General features: G+C 37.4%; 1 protein-coding gene across 1 annotated transcript in view; it reads right to left on the bottom strand.

Annotated features, from left to right (window-relative positions):
- Window positions 1–9,865, bottom strand: part of LOC126378710 (epidermal retinol dehydrogenase 2-like) — a 31,115-nt gene extending 21,250 nt beyond the window's left edge. The window contains exons 1-2 of the mRNA XM_050027093.1: window positions 9,690–9,865; window positions 7,987–8,057 (exon numbers count right to left, since the gene is read on the bottom strand). Of these exons, the coding sequence (XP_049883050.1) occupies window positions 7,987–8,048 (62 nt within the window). The 5' untranslated portion in view covers window positions 8,049–8,057; window positions 9,690–9,865. The remainder of the gene's footprint in view (window positions 1–7,986; window positions 8,058–9,689) is intronic.
- Window positions 9,866–16,356: the final 6,491 nt, after the last annotated feature.

Below are 16,356 nucleotides of genomic sequence, written 5' to 3'. Positions count from 1 at the left end.
TATCACGAAAAACACTCAAGAAATTAACTCATTACCCAATTTAGGTTTTACTCAGCCCTAAAATAGGGTACTAATTAAAAGCACTAGTTTTAAATAAAACTAAGTGTAGAGATGCGGTTAGGTCGGTTGCACTTTCACTAATGCGCCAGCGCAAGCTAAGTTGCACAATTACCGGAAACGTTGGAAAATTACGTACTATGTTGCCTGGATTGACTGATGTTATGAGGGAAACCTGTATCTAGCCAGGCTCAAATTCGTCATGTAATGAAAAATAACTTTTTTTTAACTAAGTTACTTACAATTATTTTTTAATAAGTAATTGATTTCTTCTGACGCTTATCACGCGTTAGGTCTGCTTCTATAGGCCATAACTCACCGCCACGTTGCCGGCGACGGTCGCCAATTCATATTGAAATGTATGGCAAGTAACTCACTTGGCGACGCTCTGGCAAAGAAGCCATTTTAGATTGTGACGTTGCTGGCGACGCGACCATGGTGTCTCGATGAATTGGAATATATAAAAAAATGATTTTTATAAGTCCGAAATAAACTGTTATTATTATTATGAGATAAAAATGAATAGGCACTTATATCTATGTCAATAAAAAGCTTTAGTTTCAGTACTGTTTTGTGTAGCTAGAGATATTAGACCAAGTATTATAATCATACGTAAGTAATGTTTATTATTAAATTGTTTTGTTCATTTGATCATGTTCCTTATAGTATGTGTATAATAACTTATCAAAGTAGTTATTTATTCCGTAGTTGACCACAAATATTCCTTGACTCATGCGCCGGCAGACATACATGGCTGATTAAAACATTCATTGTGTCAATCACCATCGATATGACAAGAAACAAAAACCATACATGCATTAGTAAAAAAAATGTGTAGGTATAAAATGTGTGGTTATCAAGATACCTAGATGGTAGGTGTAACTTTACTATCCCTTTGCCTATTTACTTTACCTACCCAACCTACCTATACCTAGGTATGTGACCTAACCAGTATTAGGCTGGTTTTCCCTTCGCGGGTTGGAAGGTCAGACAGGCAGTCGCTTCTGTAAAAACCAGACCTGTCTAATATTCAGATTAGATAAGCGGACCCCGTGAAATAAACGGGATGACGGGATATGATGATGTATCAATCAATCAATAATACTTTATTACACAACGACATATACAAAGGACATAAACATAAGTACTAATAAAAATAAGCATAATAGGCGGCCTAATTGCTAAACAGCAATTTCTGCCAGGCAACCTTAGGGTCCTTAGGGTATGTATCTATTCTTTCAAACAAAAATAACATAAAAAAACCTCCAATTAATTAACTAACATAAATTCATATGTTCATTTGAAGAATCCAAAACATAGGAAATGTCAATGGCGACATTGACATTTGGGCGCCATATTTGCTAAAATTTTTCCCTAAAAGCTATGGAGGATGCTACACCGACAAGAGCGTGGCTCTTAAATCAGTGATGGTGAACAGGCAGACATTTTCTCAGAACCTCGTGTCGCCGGCTTAATCTTACATTGTTAAGATTGCATTAAGTACCTATATTAAATTTATCCCAGGAAGTTGAAACAAAATCTTATAAACGAAGCATTAAAACTGTATATGTTTTGGTTTGTTTAGTAAAGGGCTAAGCAGTACTTAACACACTTTTAGTTACAAAACAGTTTGCTTAATATTGCCAAACGTTATTGCAATAGGTACCTATCTTGTAGTTTTTAGCACAGTGAAGACATAATTTTGTTAATACTATTAAATGTGTCGGTTTTATAATAAATTATACTTAAGTATGGGCGATAGGCTGATCCCTTATCACCATAACGTTCATCATATCCATCTTAGGACTTCGTATCAACAGTGGCTGCATGTTGTCTTTGATTACTTGTGGCTCTGCCCACCCCATTTGGGATTACGGGCGTGAGTTTATGTATGTATGTATGTATACTTAAGTAAGTAAAAAAATAATTATAGGTAAGTTCAAACGTAACTAAGGATTTGTGTCCTACTACTTATGAAGAATTAATAATTGCAACAATTTTCGTAGAAGCCTTCCAAAGCCAATTCACACACAAAACGCCTTTATAGTGACACCGATTTTTGAGGGTGGTTAGTTTAGTCCCAACGTGTGCCGAAATGGTCCAAAATGGGCCGAACAGTGTTAATTACCAAAAAGGAAAATATCAACCACATCGCCTGGTGCCGATGGAATAGGCTAGTCTCCAACTAGTCGAATCAGTTACTTTTTACTAAACGTCAAAACACGAAATTGTATGAAAAAGCACATTGTGACGTCACAGAAAAGTGATTCATAAATAAGGTAAATAGAAAAAAGAAAATGATTTTCGTTAGTCTTAGATCTGTTTTTATTTAGTAATCACAATTTTATAATTTATCTTGAACCTAGTACACGAGCCGATTAACTATTACCTAATCTGTGACATATTATGCGGTCTCCGAAGCACAGTCTGGAGAAGCAGATCATCGTTGGGCAAATGGATGGCAAACGTGCGCGAGGAAGGGCGCCTACGAGGTGGTCTGACATCGTGAAGAAGACGGTGGGCGGCAGCATACAGAGGGCGGTCCACGCAGCATATAGCCGTACCGAGTGGAAAACCATAACCTGTGGTCGCGATCCTCAGCAGTGAGGGAACGACGAAGAAGAAGAAGAATCTGTGGTAACAGACTTATATTTTTTCCCGTATACGCGCGTTCTTAGACATTCCTTGCCCTTAAACTTGCAACATTCGCCATAAAAATACAACAACTACAGTAATAATTCTTTCAAACACACAGAAACGTCCATTGACCTTTGAAAGCATGTAAATTCAAAAGTCAATGTCAGACAGTTATATTAACGAGGCCGCTGCTTGTGTAATGATACATGTATTGAGCTCTAAATCGCCGCTTAACTCCATCATTATGGAGTTCTTACATGCAAGCGGTTCCTTCCTCCAGGCTGCAGTGTGCTGAATAGTGATTGAGTTATTCCGTTTTACGGTTTTATTAGGACGTCTGTACTTGAGCACCAATGACAGCTAAGTTGTAGGTAGGTAAGTACCTATACGAAGATCAATTACTTTAGCACGCGCCAATGTGTGTGTGTGGAATTTTGATTAGGATAAAAACTGCCTATTTCCCCCATTCGGTGTCGCTACTCTTGATTGTTCGTAAATTTAGACAGTTCCCATACTGGCCCCGATTCCTGCAGACATCTCTTAATTTTACTTTAAGTTATACCTGTCATTTTCTTATCCGCCGAAAAGGAAAGGGACGGATGATTGACAGCTCTTAATTTTAGGAAGAATGAGTAAATAAATGAATAACCCGGGCGAATTTTTAGACGGTTGTTTTAGATTTGTGCTTAAAATTGACGTGTGTTCCATAAATTTTATGCTTGTCGATTACCCGTCCCTTTCCTTTTCGGCGGATAAGAAAGTGACAGATATAACTTAAAATAAAATTAGATGGTGTTTACAGGAATTAGCACCAATGTCAAGCTAAAATTCTTGATAAATTGCTATAAAATGTGGTGCGACGTGGAATGTATCATCCCGTCCAAATATCAGGCACCAATTATTGTTATATATGCTTCTGCCATCGCATTATATTTTTGAATAATAATTATGAGCAATGAAAGAATAGGTAATTATCACGTTAAATCTAAACAGCGTCAACTATATTTTGTTTTGGAATCGTTAGTGTAAAGTTCCTCATTAGGTTACCAACACTCCTAAAGAGCGATTATGCAGCAGATCTACAATAATTCACGACAGGGAGTAGATATGGAATGATGGAACTAAAGGAAATAGGACCTTAACTTTCAATAAGTAGTGTAGTGGTCGGCATTATGATACTCATAGTATAAAAAATAAACAATTTAATTTGGTGAATTTCCTTAATTTCCAGTTTTAGAGATATTTTTTTATTTTAATTAGTTACTTAATAATAAATGTCACTCAGCCCGGAAATAAAATGTGGTAGGTAATATTTAATTATTTTTTAAACGAAGCCTATGTCCCTTAGCAACACTAAAGGTCGGTAACCCAGAAAGACAATTTCAACGTTTTAACTGTAATTGCCACATCCGAAGGTTAACTTCTTAAAAAAATGAAAGCTGCACGAAAGTCACCTGCCTTAAATTAAATTTAAGAATCAGGAAATCTGGACCTATTTACTTTGCATTTTGCGTAAGTGTTTTATTACAAGGAAATGCAAGAGAAGCAAATGGGCAAAGATTAAAAACAATTATACAGGGTGTTAGGACATCGTACCGAATACTGAGGGGGATGATTTAGACCATAATATAAAGGCCAATTTGACGCAATTAATCTAAAAAAGCAATATTGCTATTTGACATTAGTTAACATTGCGCACTTATTTTTATATGCGGAAAGTGACAAAATTTATAGTACCTATAGCTTTTTTTTTTTGATAAATTATATCTATCCCCCTTATTAAGCGATTGTAAACAAAATTATTATTTCTTTCTTTTTATTTGACAGATATTGAAGTCGGTTTATTCTTTTTTAATTTCTTTAGTTATCTAGACTAGGTATGAAGTATATAAATACTAAATAGTTATTTTATTTGAACCACAATTGACCTCAATACATAAGAAGGTGGTTGATAAATATAATTAAATATTCTTTACTATCGTTGAATTATTATCACCTTACACCGTCCAACTTCAGGGCAAAGACCTTTTGACTTGTCCTCGACTTTATTGTGGTCTACTTAACTTATTAATGTAACTTTTAAATATGCATCCGATTTATCCTAAGAATTACATGTCCTAAAAACGCATACATAAACTGCCTATATACGTCCCACTGCTGGGCACAGGCCTCCCCTCAATCAACCGGAGGGGGTATGGAGCATAATCCACCACGCTGCTCCAATGCGGGTTGGTGGAGGTGTTTTTACGGCTAATAGCCGGGACCAACGACTTAACGTGCCCTCCGAAGCACGGAATCATCTTACTTTTTCGGACAATCAGGTGATTCAAGCCTGAAAAGTCCTTACCAAACAAAGGACAGTCTCACAAAGTGATTTCGACAATGTCCCCATCGGGAATCGAACCCGGACCTCCAGATCGTGAGCCTAACGCTCTAACCACTAGACCACGGAGGCTGTTAAGACCACGGAGGCTGTTGACATGAGCTGCTGATTAACATTATAAATGTGTCCGTCTTTTAAATACTTCAGGATCCAGAGGTCCCGGGTTCAAATCACAGAGGGGACGTATCCCAAAAATCACTATGTGATGCCTAGTTTGGTTAGAATATTACAGGCTGATCACCTGATTCTCCGAAAGTAAGATGATCCATGCTTCGAAAGGCACGTTAAGCCGTTGGTCCCGGTTACTACTTACTGATGTAAATGAGTTACATGAGTCGAGTTGGGGGCCTTTAGCGGCTTGATGAGGTTGGTTAGGTCGGAGGTTCACCTCAAAACCCACACGATAGAAGATGATACAAGATTTCACTAAATGAAAACATTTTATATAATCTATCCAGCGCTCCTTTCTAGGTAAGTACTAAGTAAAATTATCGTGTCTTCAGTATGCAATGAATAAAAAAGTTTCGTAACATATGAGGCATCTATTAATAAACGATGCATAAGGGTATTTTTTTACAGTAGGTTTATCTTAAGTCGATAATATAGATACTTTTATCTTATAACAAAAAAAAAAAAAACACGATAACAAGTTGTATTGACACGGTAAATCGATAAATAAAAACAGTGGAAAAGAAGTTTGGACTAAAAAATAGTTTCGAGTATTATTTACTTATTATCTGTAAAATAGGTAGATGATATATAATGGTACATCAGGTTCGAAGCAAATAGAATTCCATAGTCTCTGCTTACCCCGGTCGGAAATAGGCGTGAGTTTATCTAAGTAGATAATAATTCACTTACTTACCTCGTTTAGGTATCACAAACTACTATACTTAAGTAGGTATTACTAAAGCTAATTTTATGATACTTATTTTATATCTATAGTAATTACTGAAATAACTTTTTCTTTATTCTTAATTATAAATACTACTTTTAGGAAACTATTTTTACATAAGTACTTACATATATGTATACATATAAGATCACGTCTATTTCTCGTTGGAGTAGGCGGAAACCACTGAATTGAATATTTTATTTGATAAATTTGATGAGGAGTAACCTACTCTGAAGGTGCAGTCAATGTGCTTCCGCGTTTATTAACAAGATTGGCTATTGCACTCATATAAAGGCACACTTGAGAGCAGACAAGCAATGCTCCCAACTCTAAGAAAGGAGTTACCGTTAGGCCGGGTTTCCACTGACGCGGAGATGGGCGGAGAAGGGCGGAGAAGAGCGGAGATGTGCGGATTTTACCAATCACAGCGTTAGAGAGAGCGAAAAACGAAGACGCTCTGTCACTCTCTCCCTCACGGTGATTGATCGATTCCTGCACATCTCCGCTCCGCTCCGCCCAGCTCCGCATCAATGGAAACGCAGCCTTAGAAGCAGTAGTTGCTGTAGCCGAAATCTAGGAGGGATATAAGTCCATACATAAGTACCTACTTTAATTAGTTCTCTTTCTGAAAATCTTATGTAGTTACGTGCCTACAACAATGTTGCTGCGTTTGAGCATAACAACACGTCTTATCAATGCTGATATGGATAACCTTCGACCAGTGGGATCTTACCGAGGGCCGATATTATAATTGTCATGATGGTACTATTTAGTGGAGTACCATGGGCCTTATTTTTGTATCACTCGCCTTCAACTCTCGTGCGAAAATGTCCTCTATTACCATAAACACATCAAGTGACCGGCTATCCTGACGTCAAAGTCGCCGGTCACTTGTATTTTGTCGGCGTATTTTAAGTTGAAATGGTACTCAATAGTTGCTGACAACTTAATGCCGCCTAGTACAGTCATGAGCAATATAATGTACCCACTTTAGGACTCTGTCGCACTAACATATTTGACATTTAGTGAGACTTACAGTTCAATTTGTCAAAAAAGTTAATGTGACATGGTACCAAAGTGTATACATATTAATGCTCGTGACCGTACCTATCACTGAACATTTGTTTCCAACGTATTTTAGATACAAAATAACATTTAAAGGTGACCGGCGGTTCTGACGTCAGGATGGCCGGTCACTCGACGTGTTTATGGCTATAGAGGTCAAGAGACGATAATATATAGCCAATAATTGCTTCTCACTTCGTGCCTAAAAATGTATAACACGGACAGCCTAAAAGTGTTCAGGAAAAAATATATCGCCAAATACTTATTAGTTTTCCAAAATATTAGTACTCAATGTCTCGGATAGATGGCGCCAAACGTAAGAACGATATAATATATATAGATTAACATACATATAGAAGCTCGGTGGCGCAGCGGTAATTGCGCTCGGTCTGCGATTGTTGAAGTTAAGCAACATTCGCAAAGGCCGGTCATAGGATGGGTGACCACAAAAATTTTTCATCTCCTCCGTTCCGCTCCGCTTTCCGCTCCTCCGTTCTTCGGAAGGCACGTTAAGACGTTGGTCCCGGCTGCATTAGTAGTCGTTAATAACCATCAATCCGCACTGAGCCCGCGTGGTGGTTTAAGGCCCGATCTCTCTATCCATCCATAGGGAAGGCCCGTGCCCCAGCAGTGGGGACGTTAATGGGCTGATGATGATGATGATAGATTAACAAATCACATAGACAGGATGAGGACCCGGTGATGGTATAATGGTTAACACGCACGTTTAAGTTTCAATCCCGCCCGAGTCATATAAAAAACGGAAAATGAAAGAAAAGTGTAGGTATTAAGACAGCTATCAAGTCGTTAGAAACTAACAAGCGATGATTATGTTGTTTATTTACCTATTCTTTTGAATAAATAATACCTTTAAATTAAATCGTTTTACTACGCTATTGAATGATGGGTAATTACAATAATCAAGCGAGGGTATTCCATTGGTACTGACCATGGGGCCTTTTCCATGAGGTTTTGAGTTGCTCCGTTTTTGTTCACTGATGTCGACGCCATATTGTTTATCTGAAAAAAGGGAACATAATTGAGTATTTTTTGAGTTTTAGATGTTTATTTATTACCGAAGTTTTATAAGATCAGGGTGACCATATAATTAGGGTTTTTAAAACATTTTTCGGAAAAGTTAAAAAGTACGCTATATAATTTTCATTGTTCATTCAATATTGATATGACTTAGTCATCAGACTCATTTAAAAATAATACTTTTCAAAAGCAGTAGCGTGAAGTTAAAGATTCTATTAGAACTGTCTAGCTTTAGAACTGTCAAACTAAAATGAACAACTTAGCGTCTAAACTAAACGTTTCGCCTCTTCCTTTTTGATGCTTTTTGTTTGAAACTGCCTGTCGTCGTCTGCTTTTTCAACTCGTTATATTCCGGGAGTCTTCACGGGTAGAGTGAATAGGCATTTGCTAGGTAAACGTGATCTACCCTAGACCACATCCTTACCATCAGGTGAGATTGTGGACAAACGCGAGCCAATACCATAAAAAATAAGTTTGTCTTAAATCATTGCTATGGACTATCTTATCTGCGAACGGACTTCGTAACAGGCGATTACAGGAATTGATAATAGGTCACTATGCAGTTGTGATAGGTTAGGGTTGCCAACCGTACTATCTTTGATAGTACAACAACAACATAAACTCACGACTATATCCCCAATTGGGGTAGTCGTAGATGGTAAATAAATAAATAAAAAAAGTGTTTATTTCTTGTTTTCAAGCAGCATAAAGTTATAAGGCAACCCCAGGAAGCAAGGTTAATGCTTGAGTTGGGGATGTCTCGCTCTTACCCTAGTTAGATGGTGAGGTGTATCGTCAACTGTGTTAGTGAAAATTGCACTTAAATTAATAATTCATTAGTGCAAGTCCACTACTGAGGATCGAACCAGCCCTTCCCTTTTGAATAGCAATCCGGTAAACCATAGAAACACAGTGACTAGATGGGAAAAAGCTGAAGACTAATAAAGAATTAAAATAAATATTTTTTTTTTTTGAATTCTCGAAACTAAGTATTTTAGATTTTAGCATTTTGTCAAAAATACCCAATCATTTAATTTCTCTTACAAATGGTGGCAGGCAACCCTATGATAGGTGTTATCTTGGAAAAATACATCGTAATGGTAATTATCGGGTATAGGAAGGGTGGTCCGGGCATTTTTATTTTTAACAAATATATAGAGAAGGATATTATTATTATTTTTTACTGCATTTTCTCGCCCATATCATGTTTCCATTAATGATGAATTCATTCACTTTTCCGATTCTCGCAACCGCAGTTTCGTAAACATGACAGTGAATAAGTAGGTAAGTACGCATATCAAGAATGCGCTAGCTCATGACACTGAAAATTTTAGGCAGGTTCTAGATTTGGTTGAGGGCACTGGCGTCCATCCATTATTATTAATATTTAAAACACTTTCATTTTCGTGCAATAAATCAATGGAGAATTCACTCATCAAAAACAAGAAGATAAAAAAGTAATATTTAAGCGACACTTCACATTATTTACAGCATTTTATCTATTTATAGTTGCTCGTTATTTTGTATTTACCGTCTGTCTGTTATCTAATTAATGTACATTGATGCGTCAAGCACTTTGTTTACATTCTAGAAAGATACAAATAATAAACTTACCTAAAACGAGAGTAGTAAAAAATATACTTAAATGAGATCGTGCACTAAAATAACCTTTTAAAAATAAGAAACTAAAGAGCGGGAACCGCGTTCTTTTTACTTTTCTTTTTTAAATGCGTTCGGAAACACGTCCGCTTCCCGCGACCGGCGCGAATGACTGGCCGCTTGGTGTAGTTTGCGATTCGTTCAGAAATTGGGTCGCCGGTGATACCATGTGGGTCCAATAACTGGCTGTATGGACACAATAGTTGCCCGACTCTGCAACGAACCGGTATAATTTGATCAGTGGAAATTTACATGTGATCCTCAGCCACTATTGATACCATCTTGCATTTCAACAGTAACCAAGCAATATTCGTAAAACAGAAGCAATGTTATACTTACTATGCTCCGGCTCTTATCATGATAATCAACAAAGCATATTGATTGTGTTTATCTAGTGTTAATCGTTGCTCCTCCTCCTATGTGTCTTATTGCAGATAAGCTTGCGAAAGACACGTCACCAAAAAAATCATTTTTGTCCTCTTAGGGTAGTTCTTGGCACACCGGAAGTCAATATCATTTACAGATATATATATATATATCATATTATATATATTACATTATTATATATTATTATTATTATTATATATTACAGATATACATATAGATATACATATATAGCGCCAAAGTTAAAATACTAATTTCTTTTGTAAGTGACGTCTTGGGTTCCAGTAAATCCCGCGAAGGGAAAACCAGCCCAATACCTCCGAAAAATGCATTTCTCGGGAATGTGGGTTTCCTCACGATGTTTTCCTTCACCGCTGAGCACATGATAATCATTTATAATCCAAACATAAAGTAGTAAATAAAATCGACAATACTTGGTTTAGGCCTGTGCTGGATTCGAACCTCAAACTGAGAGGCAAGCGTCTACCAAATGGGCTACCACGGCTCGTTGAGAGGTCTCACTCAGTGTAGTATATTTCCTAACAATGATACTTGGACCAAAACAAACACCGCGTTGTAAATAAAGCGTGAAAGAAATGCCCACCTCAAGGTTGTCGCACCCATTAGCTGCTGCCGTTTGTAAATGCCCGTGCCGCCGGCAGTGGGTCATGGCTACCTATGGGGAAAGCTACTGGTTTCCTATACGAATCACTACATTTCTCTCCATAGAATAAGATAACTACCATAAGCTCATGATTATATCCCGATTAGTGTAGTCAGAGGTACATCCATCGCGAGATGAAATAAGTACCCTTTCTGTTAGACCAACGTGAACTCTCACGTTGGTCTAACGAAAGCTCGGTGTGTGGGTACTTTGTTCATATTACGATAGATATACCTACTGCCCCCCAATTGGGATATAATCGTCAGCTTATGTTAGTTATCTTATTTTATTCTTATTCTCTGACTACCCCAATTCGGATATAATCGTTAGTGTTAGGTAAAAGTTCGCAATGGGACGTATACAAGTAGGCTGTTTATAACACAACATAACAAATACTTTATTGCACAAACAGGAAAATACAAAATATAAAACAACAGAGAAATAAAAACACAACAACATGCGGCCTTATTGCTAAGTAGCAATCTCTTCCAGGCAACCTATAGGTATAGGAGATATTAAATATTATTTTTTATGTTATGTTTAAGTTGCTTTTTTTTTGCTCTAAGTAAGTATTATACAAGTTTTATATAAAATACCTACGCCTAGGCCACAGCTAATTAATGTAAATTGATATGACCATAAGAAATAAGTTGTCCATGCAACTTGAATATCATTGCAATAAAAAGTTATTTTTAGAATGGTATTTAAGTTAGCGCAATACTACTTTTAATAAGCGCAAAATATGTTTCTGTGTGTAAATATTTAACCTTCAAATTAAGCAAGTAGATAAGTAGGTAGGCACGTAATTTTTTTTTATTTTTTTATTATTTATATAACGTGATCTAGCGGGTAAAAAGACCAACCACATTGAAGCACTTCATCCTTTCCTTTTTTCTTCTGTGGATGTATCTCTGACTACCCCGAATGGAAATACAGCCATGAGCTAATCAGTTAAGGGGACGAATTCGAAAGGGGACGAAGATTGGCAATCGACCACGGCCATAGAACATCATGGACCTCCACACCACGGCTATCTCCTAAATATTAAAAATATCGTAAAGTATATTTCTTTTATTCCTTTTCTTGTTTTTTATTTTTAGAACGTGGTTCCACGCAGACCAACACGCGGGTGGAAAATTAGCTTCAATATTTGCTCTTACAGTATTTTATCTCAAAACGACGTCGCGTCGGAATTGTCAATAAATACTTCTACTGAGTTCTATCGCGGGTCACTAACCTTTATATCGATGACTGGACTTACAACAATACAAGTTTAAATAACGATGTTGATAACCTTATCATTTTGACCTTAGATATTCGCAACCGGATTTACGCGCACAATGGTTTGCAGGATTCAAGGACTCACTTCATTAAGTATTTACTAGTATGTATAAACATTATCTGAAATGTTTATGTAAGCTAATCTCTTCATTTGTCTTCCTTACAGTTTGAAACCACAACATCGTAAATGTATTGATAACATTTATAGTATAAGTATTAATAGGTGTTATTAGCCTGATAAACATTTTTGCTAACAAAACAGTGTCATGTTATCAAATTAAGTTGTACTTATGATGAAGTAAATAACATTTAAAAACAAAACAAAACTTCATTATTCTGATAAATTGCAAATAATGGCTATTTTTGTTTTTAAAACGTACGTATTTATCCAAAGGTTTCCTGGAAGAAATTGCTGCATGGTTAATAAGGCCTCCTGTTGTGCCTTTCTGTGTCTGTTGTTCTGTAGAATAAGAGTAAGAAAATATCATGTGGAAACACATTCCAGACATAATGCGTTTCGGGCTTCGGAGGTATGTGACCTAACCTGTATTCGGCTGGTTTTCTTTCGGGTTGGAAGTCAGATAGGCAGTCAAGTCTTCATGTTAGGTAAGACGGGAAAACAGGATAATGCTAGGGACATGATGATGATGATGAATCAACAGTCACATAACGTAGCATCACGCCTGTATCACCGAAAGGGTAGGCAGAGGTGTATAGTATGCATGCACTCCTCGTACTGCTCTCATATACAGTCATTATTTAATTTTAAGTAAGATGATCCGTGCTTCGGAAGGCACGTTAAGTCGTTGGTCCCGGTTACTACTTGTCTTTGGGGGCTCAATAGTAACCCTGACACCAGGGTTGATGAGGTTGGCACTCCACCTCACAACCCACACGATAGAAGAAGATTTAATTTGAAATATAAAATATATAGCGAAAACCTGCTAGCCTCCATTTCAAGACTGGCCATATTCATTAACAGGTAATAACACTGACATTTAATATTTCTGTTTCCGCTAAAATACATAGACCTTCCCTCAGTCGGTTGGCTGAAAAATTACAGATACATTCAATTAGCAAAGGACGCCCACCCTTAGACATGTGGATGAAAGGGAAAAGCATAAGGTAGGTTCAAAGATTCTTTATTCTCATTAAGATATGAAATAAGTCACTTACATGAGAACAGATTACAATAAAATAAATACTTTATGTTCGCTCGTACAGAAAATTCACAGTTAACTTCACAACTCACCACACTTAATTTAAATAACTCATCACATTAAATTATATTATAATTATTATTATAATAATGTAGGTACAACATGCTTGCATTTCGCTTTAATTTCTTTTACCTGGTAAGAGCTCTCGGCTCTCATTATTATCCGGCCAAATAATTAATGCCGTATGCATTTTTTACGTGACTCATTGTAGATTTGCCGCAGATGGCATTAACTACTTGGCCGGACGAATGAGGAGCGCTGAGAGCTCTCACCCGGTACAAAATTTAAGAAAACAGACATGTGGGTGCCCAGTTGGACGCGCACATTAGCTCACGGCATCGCTTGAGAAATAATATTTAAAATAATGAATCGACCCTATAGGGTCGATAGCGATAAGCGCTGAATGAGGGAAATCATCAACCACGCGGTTGGTATTCTAAAGAGTCCTGAAGTGTTTGTTGTCACCTCATAAATTTATTATTACCGTCTCTTGGCCTCTATAGCCATAAACACGCCGAGTGACCGGCCATCCTGACGTCAGGACCGCCGGTCACCTTTAAATGTTATTTAATTTCAACTTAAAATACGCCGACAAAATACAGGTGACCGGCGATTCTGGCGGACATGCCTCTGTGGCTACAGTAATAGGGTCGCCAGGATCGTATATTACCTCCTTCGAACGCCGTTATTTTTCAGTGCCGTCCCTAACGGCCACCGTGGTCCAGTGGTTGAGCGTTAAGCTCACAATCCGGAGGTCCCGGGTTCGAATCCCGGTGGAAAAATATCACAAAAATCACTTTTTGATCCCTATCACCTGATTGTCCGGAAGTAAGATGATCCGTGCTTCGGAAGGCACGTTAAGTCCTTGGTCCTGGTTAATTACTTACTGATGTAAGTACGTAGTCGTTACATGAGTCATGTCAGGGGCCTTGGCGCAATAGTAACCCTGACACCAGGGTTGATAAGATACGATAGAAGAAGAAGTACCGTCTAAGCGGAATGGTATTCGCAAGAGTCCTATGATGATGATCTACTTACTCATAATACATATATCAACTATAAAAAGATTCATAGACTCTTTCATATCGTAAAAACAGTTGCTCAAGTGATTTCCAAACGATTGCGCTACAGAGCAGGGCCCTGTTTTATAAAGCTGACAATTCGACATATATGTCAAAAAATGACAAAATTGTAGAATTGTCGCGCTTAGGCTGTTTTATAAAGGTAACAATTATGTCAAAAATCGACCGTGAAAACGTGACATATTTGTCATTTAAAAAAGCGTTTAATAAAACTCGACATATGTCAAAAAACCACAGTCAAATTATTACGTCACCACAATTGTCGGATTGTCGTGACAATATGTCGAATTTTGACATATTTGTAAATAATATAATATGAAGCTAAATGAGGGTAGAATAGAAAAAATATTAACAAAGTAAAAGAAAGAATCAATCACTAGTGCAACTTCGATTGTTTGTTTTGATCGCGTGTGATGGAAATGCACAAGAAACTAAGTATTTTGGGGATTATCTATGAAAATAGAAACATACTGTTTGGGAAGTTTAGTGCCCAATTTACTTTCACTGCTCGATGATAGTACCATTTTTTGTAATGCGCGTTTTATAAACACTTTCTTACTCCTTTAAAATTTAAAATATAGTTTCGCGACAGAGGGTAACTCTCCTGTCAGAATTGTCGGACAATTCTACAAATATGTCAATATGTCGTGACAATTTTCTGTTTAATAAAGCTGATTTGACAAGTTTTTCACGACAAATTGTCACTTGTCACCTGTCGCCCAAAAAGTTTTATTAAACAGAAATATGTCGAATTGTCGCGACAATTCGACATATTTGTAAATTTTCCACCGTGACAAATTTGTCGCCTGTCAGTTTTATTAAACAGAAAAATTTTAGGATTGTCACTTTTTGACATATGTCGACTTGTCGGATTGTCAGCTTTATAAAACAGGGCCCTGCTCTTATCTCGAACTTATATTATGTTAAACGAAGTAATCACTTGTCGTAACAATGTGTAAATATAAGTAGGTAGATAAAACAAGTTTTACACGTGCCTATTAACAATAACGAACAGTGTATTTAGATCTATGGTGGGAGTAAAAAATGCATAATTAAAACACATAATAACGGCTTCTTGAGACTCCCGATATCTCGACACTGTTGCAAGTGCCATGATCACGGGATGACAAAACAAAACCAATGTAAAAAAAGCATAATTCATCTGCTTATTATTCTTATTTATTCAGATGGACTAAGGCTATTAGTGAATGGTGGCCAAGGGATGGTATGCGATATCGAGGCAGACCACCAGCCCGGTGGTCGGATGACATTGTGAGGTATGCCGGAAAGCAATGGATGAGACTTGCACAGGACCGGAAAGGATGGCGTGAAGGAGAGGAGGCCTATACCCAGCAGTGGGTGGGTGCAAGCTGAGTAGATAGATCATTCTGAAATGTTGTTCTGTTTTAAAATATTTTTAATTCTCAGAAACGTTTCCGATTTTTTTGTTTGGCCAAGCAATGAACGTCTTTCAAGGCAAATCTAAGAATGATAAAAGAATGATAATTCTTTGATTTAAATGCCTTTTGGTTTTTGATCCGCGATCGGCGATCATGATTACGTTCAGTAGATATTTGATAGGTACTTAATGTAAAAAAAAGTGTAAGTATTCACTAATTTAGAACGAAATTATATGGTGTGTTGTAGCCCCGCGCGAGGGATGGCATTGCCAGAGAGCGTCACTGCTCCTTTTTTTTTGACGTGACTTATTTAGATTTTCCGCAGATGGCATTAACTACTTGGGCGGACAAATGGGATGGGTACAACGTCTAAGACAACAGGCCTGAGGGTGCCCAGTTGGGCGCAAACCTCGGCTCCGGGCGTCGTCTGAGAGGAAAAATATTTTAAAGAATTAATCGACCCTAGTGCGCTGATTGAGGGAAATCGTCAACCATGCCGACGGGGTCAATATCGGGGTCCTGAAGTGTTTGGTGTCGCGAGCTGATTGGCTGCCTCTACGGCTAGAGTAATCGGGTCGTCGGGATCGTATG

The sequence above is a fragment of the Pectinophora gossypiella genome, chromosome 2, assembly GCF_024362695.1.
Source record: "Pectinophora gossypiella chromosome 2, ilPecGoss1.1, whole genome shotgun sequence".
In the NCBI taxonomy this organism is placed as follows: Eukaryota; Metazoa; Arthropoda; class Insecta; order Lepidoptera; family Gelechiidae; genus Pectinophora; species Pectinophora gossypiella.
The sequence above is the reverse complement of the archived record's forward strand: the minus strand, read 5'-3'. Positions and strand labels throughout refer to the sequence as shown.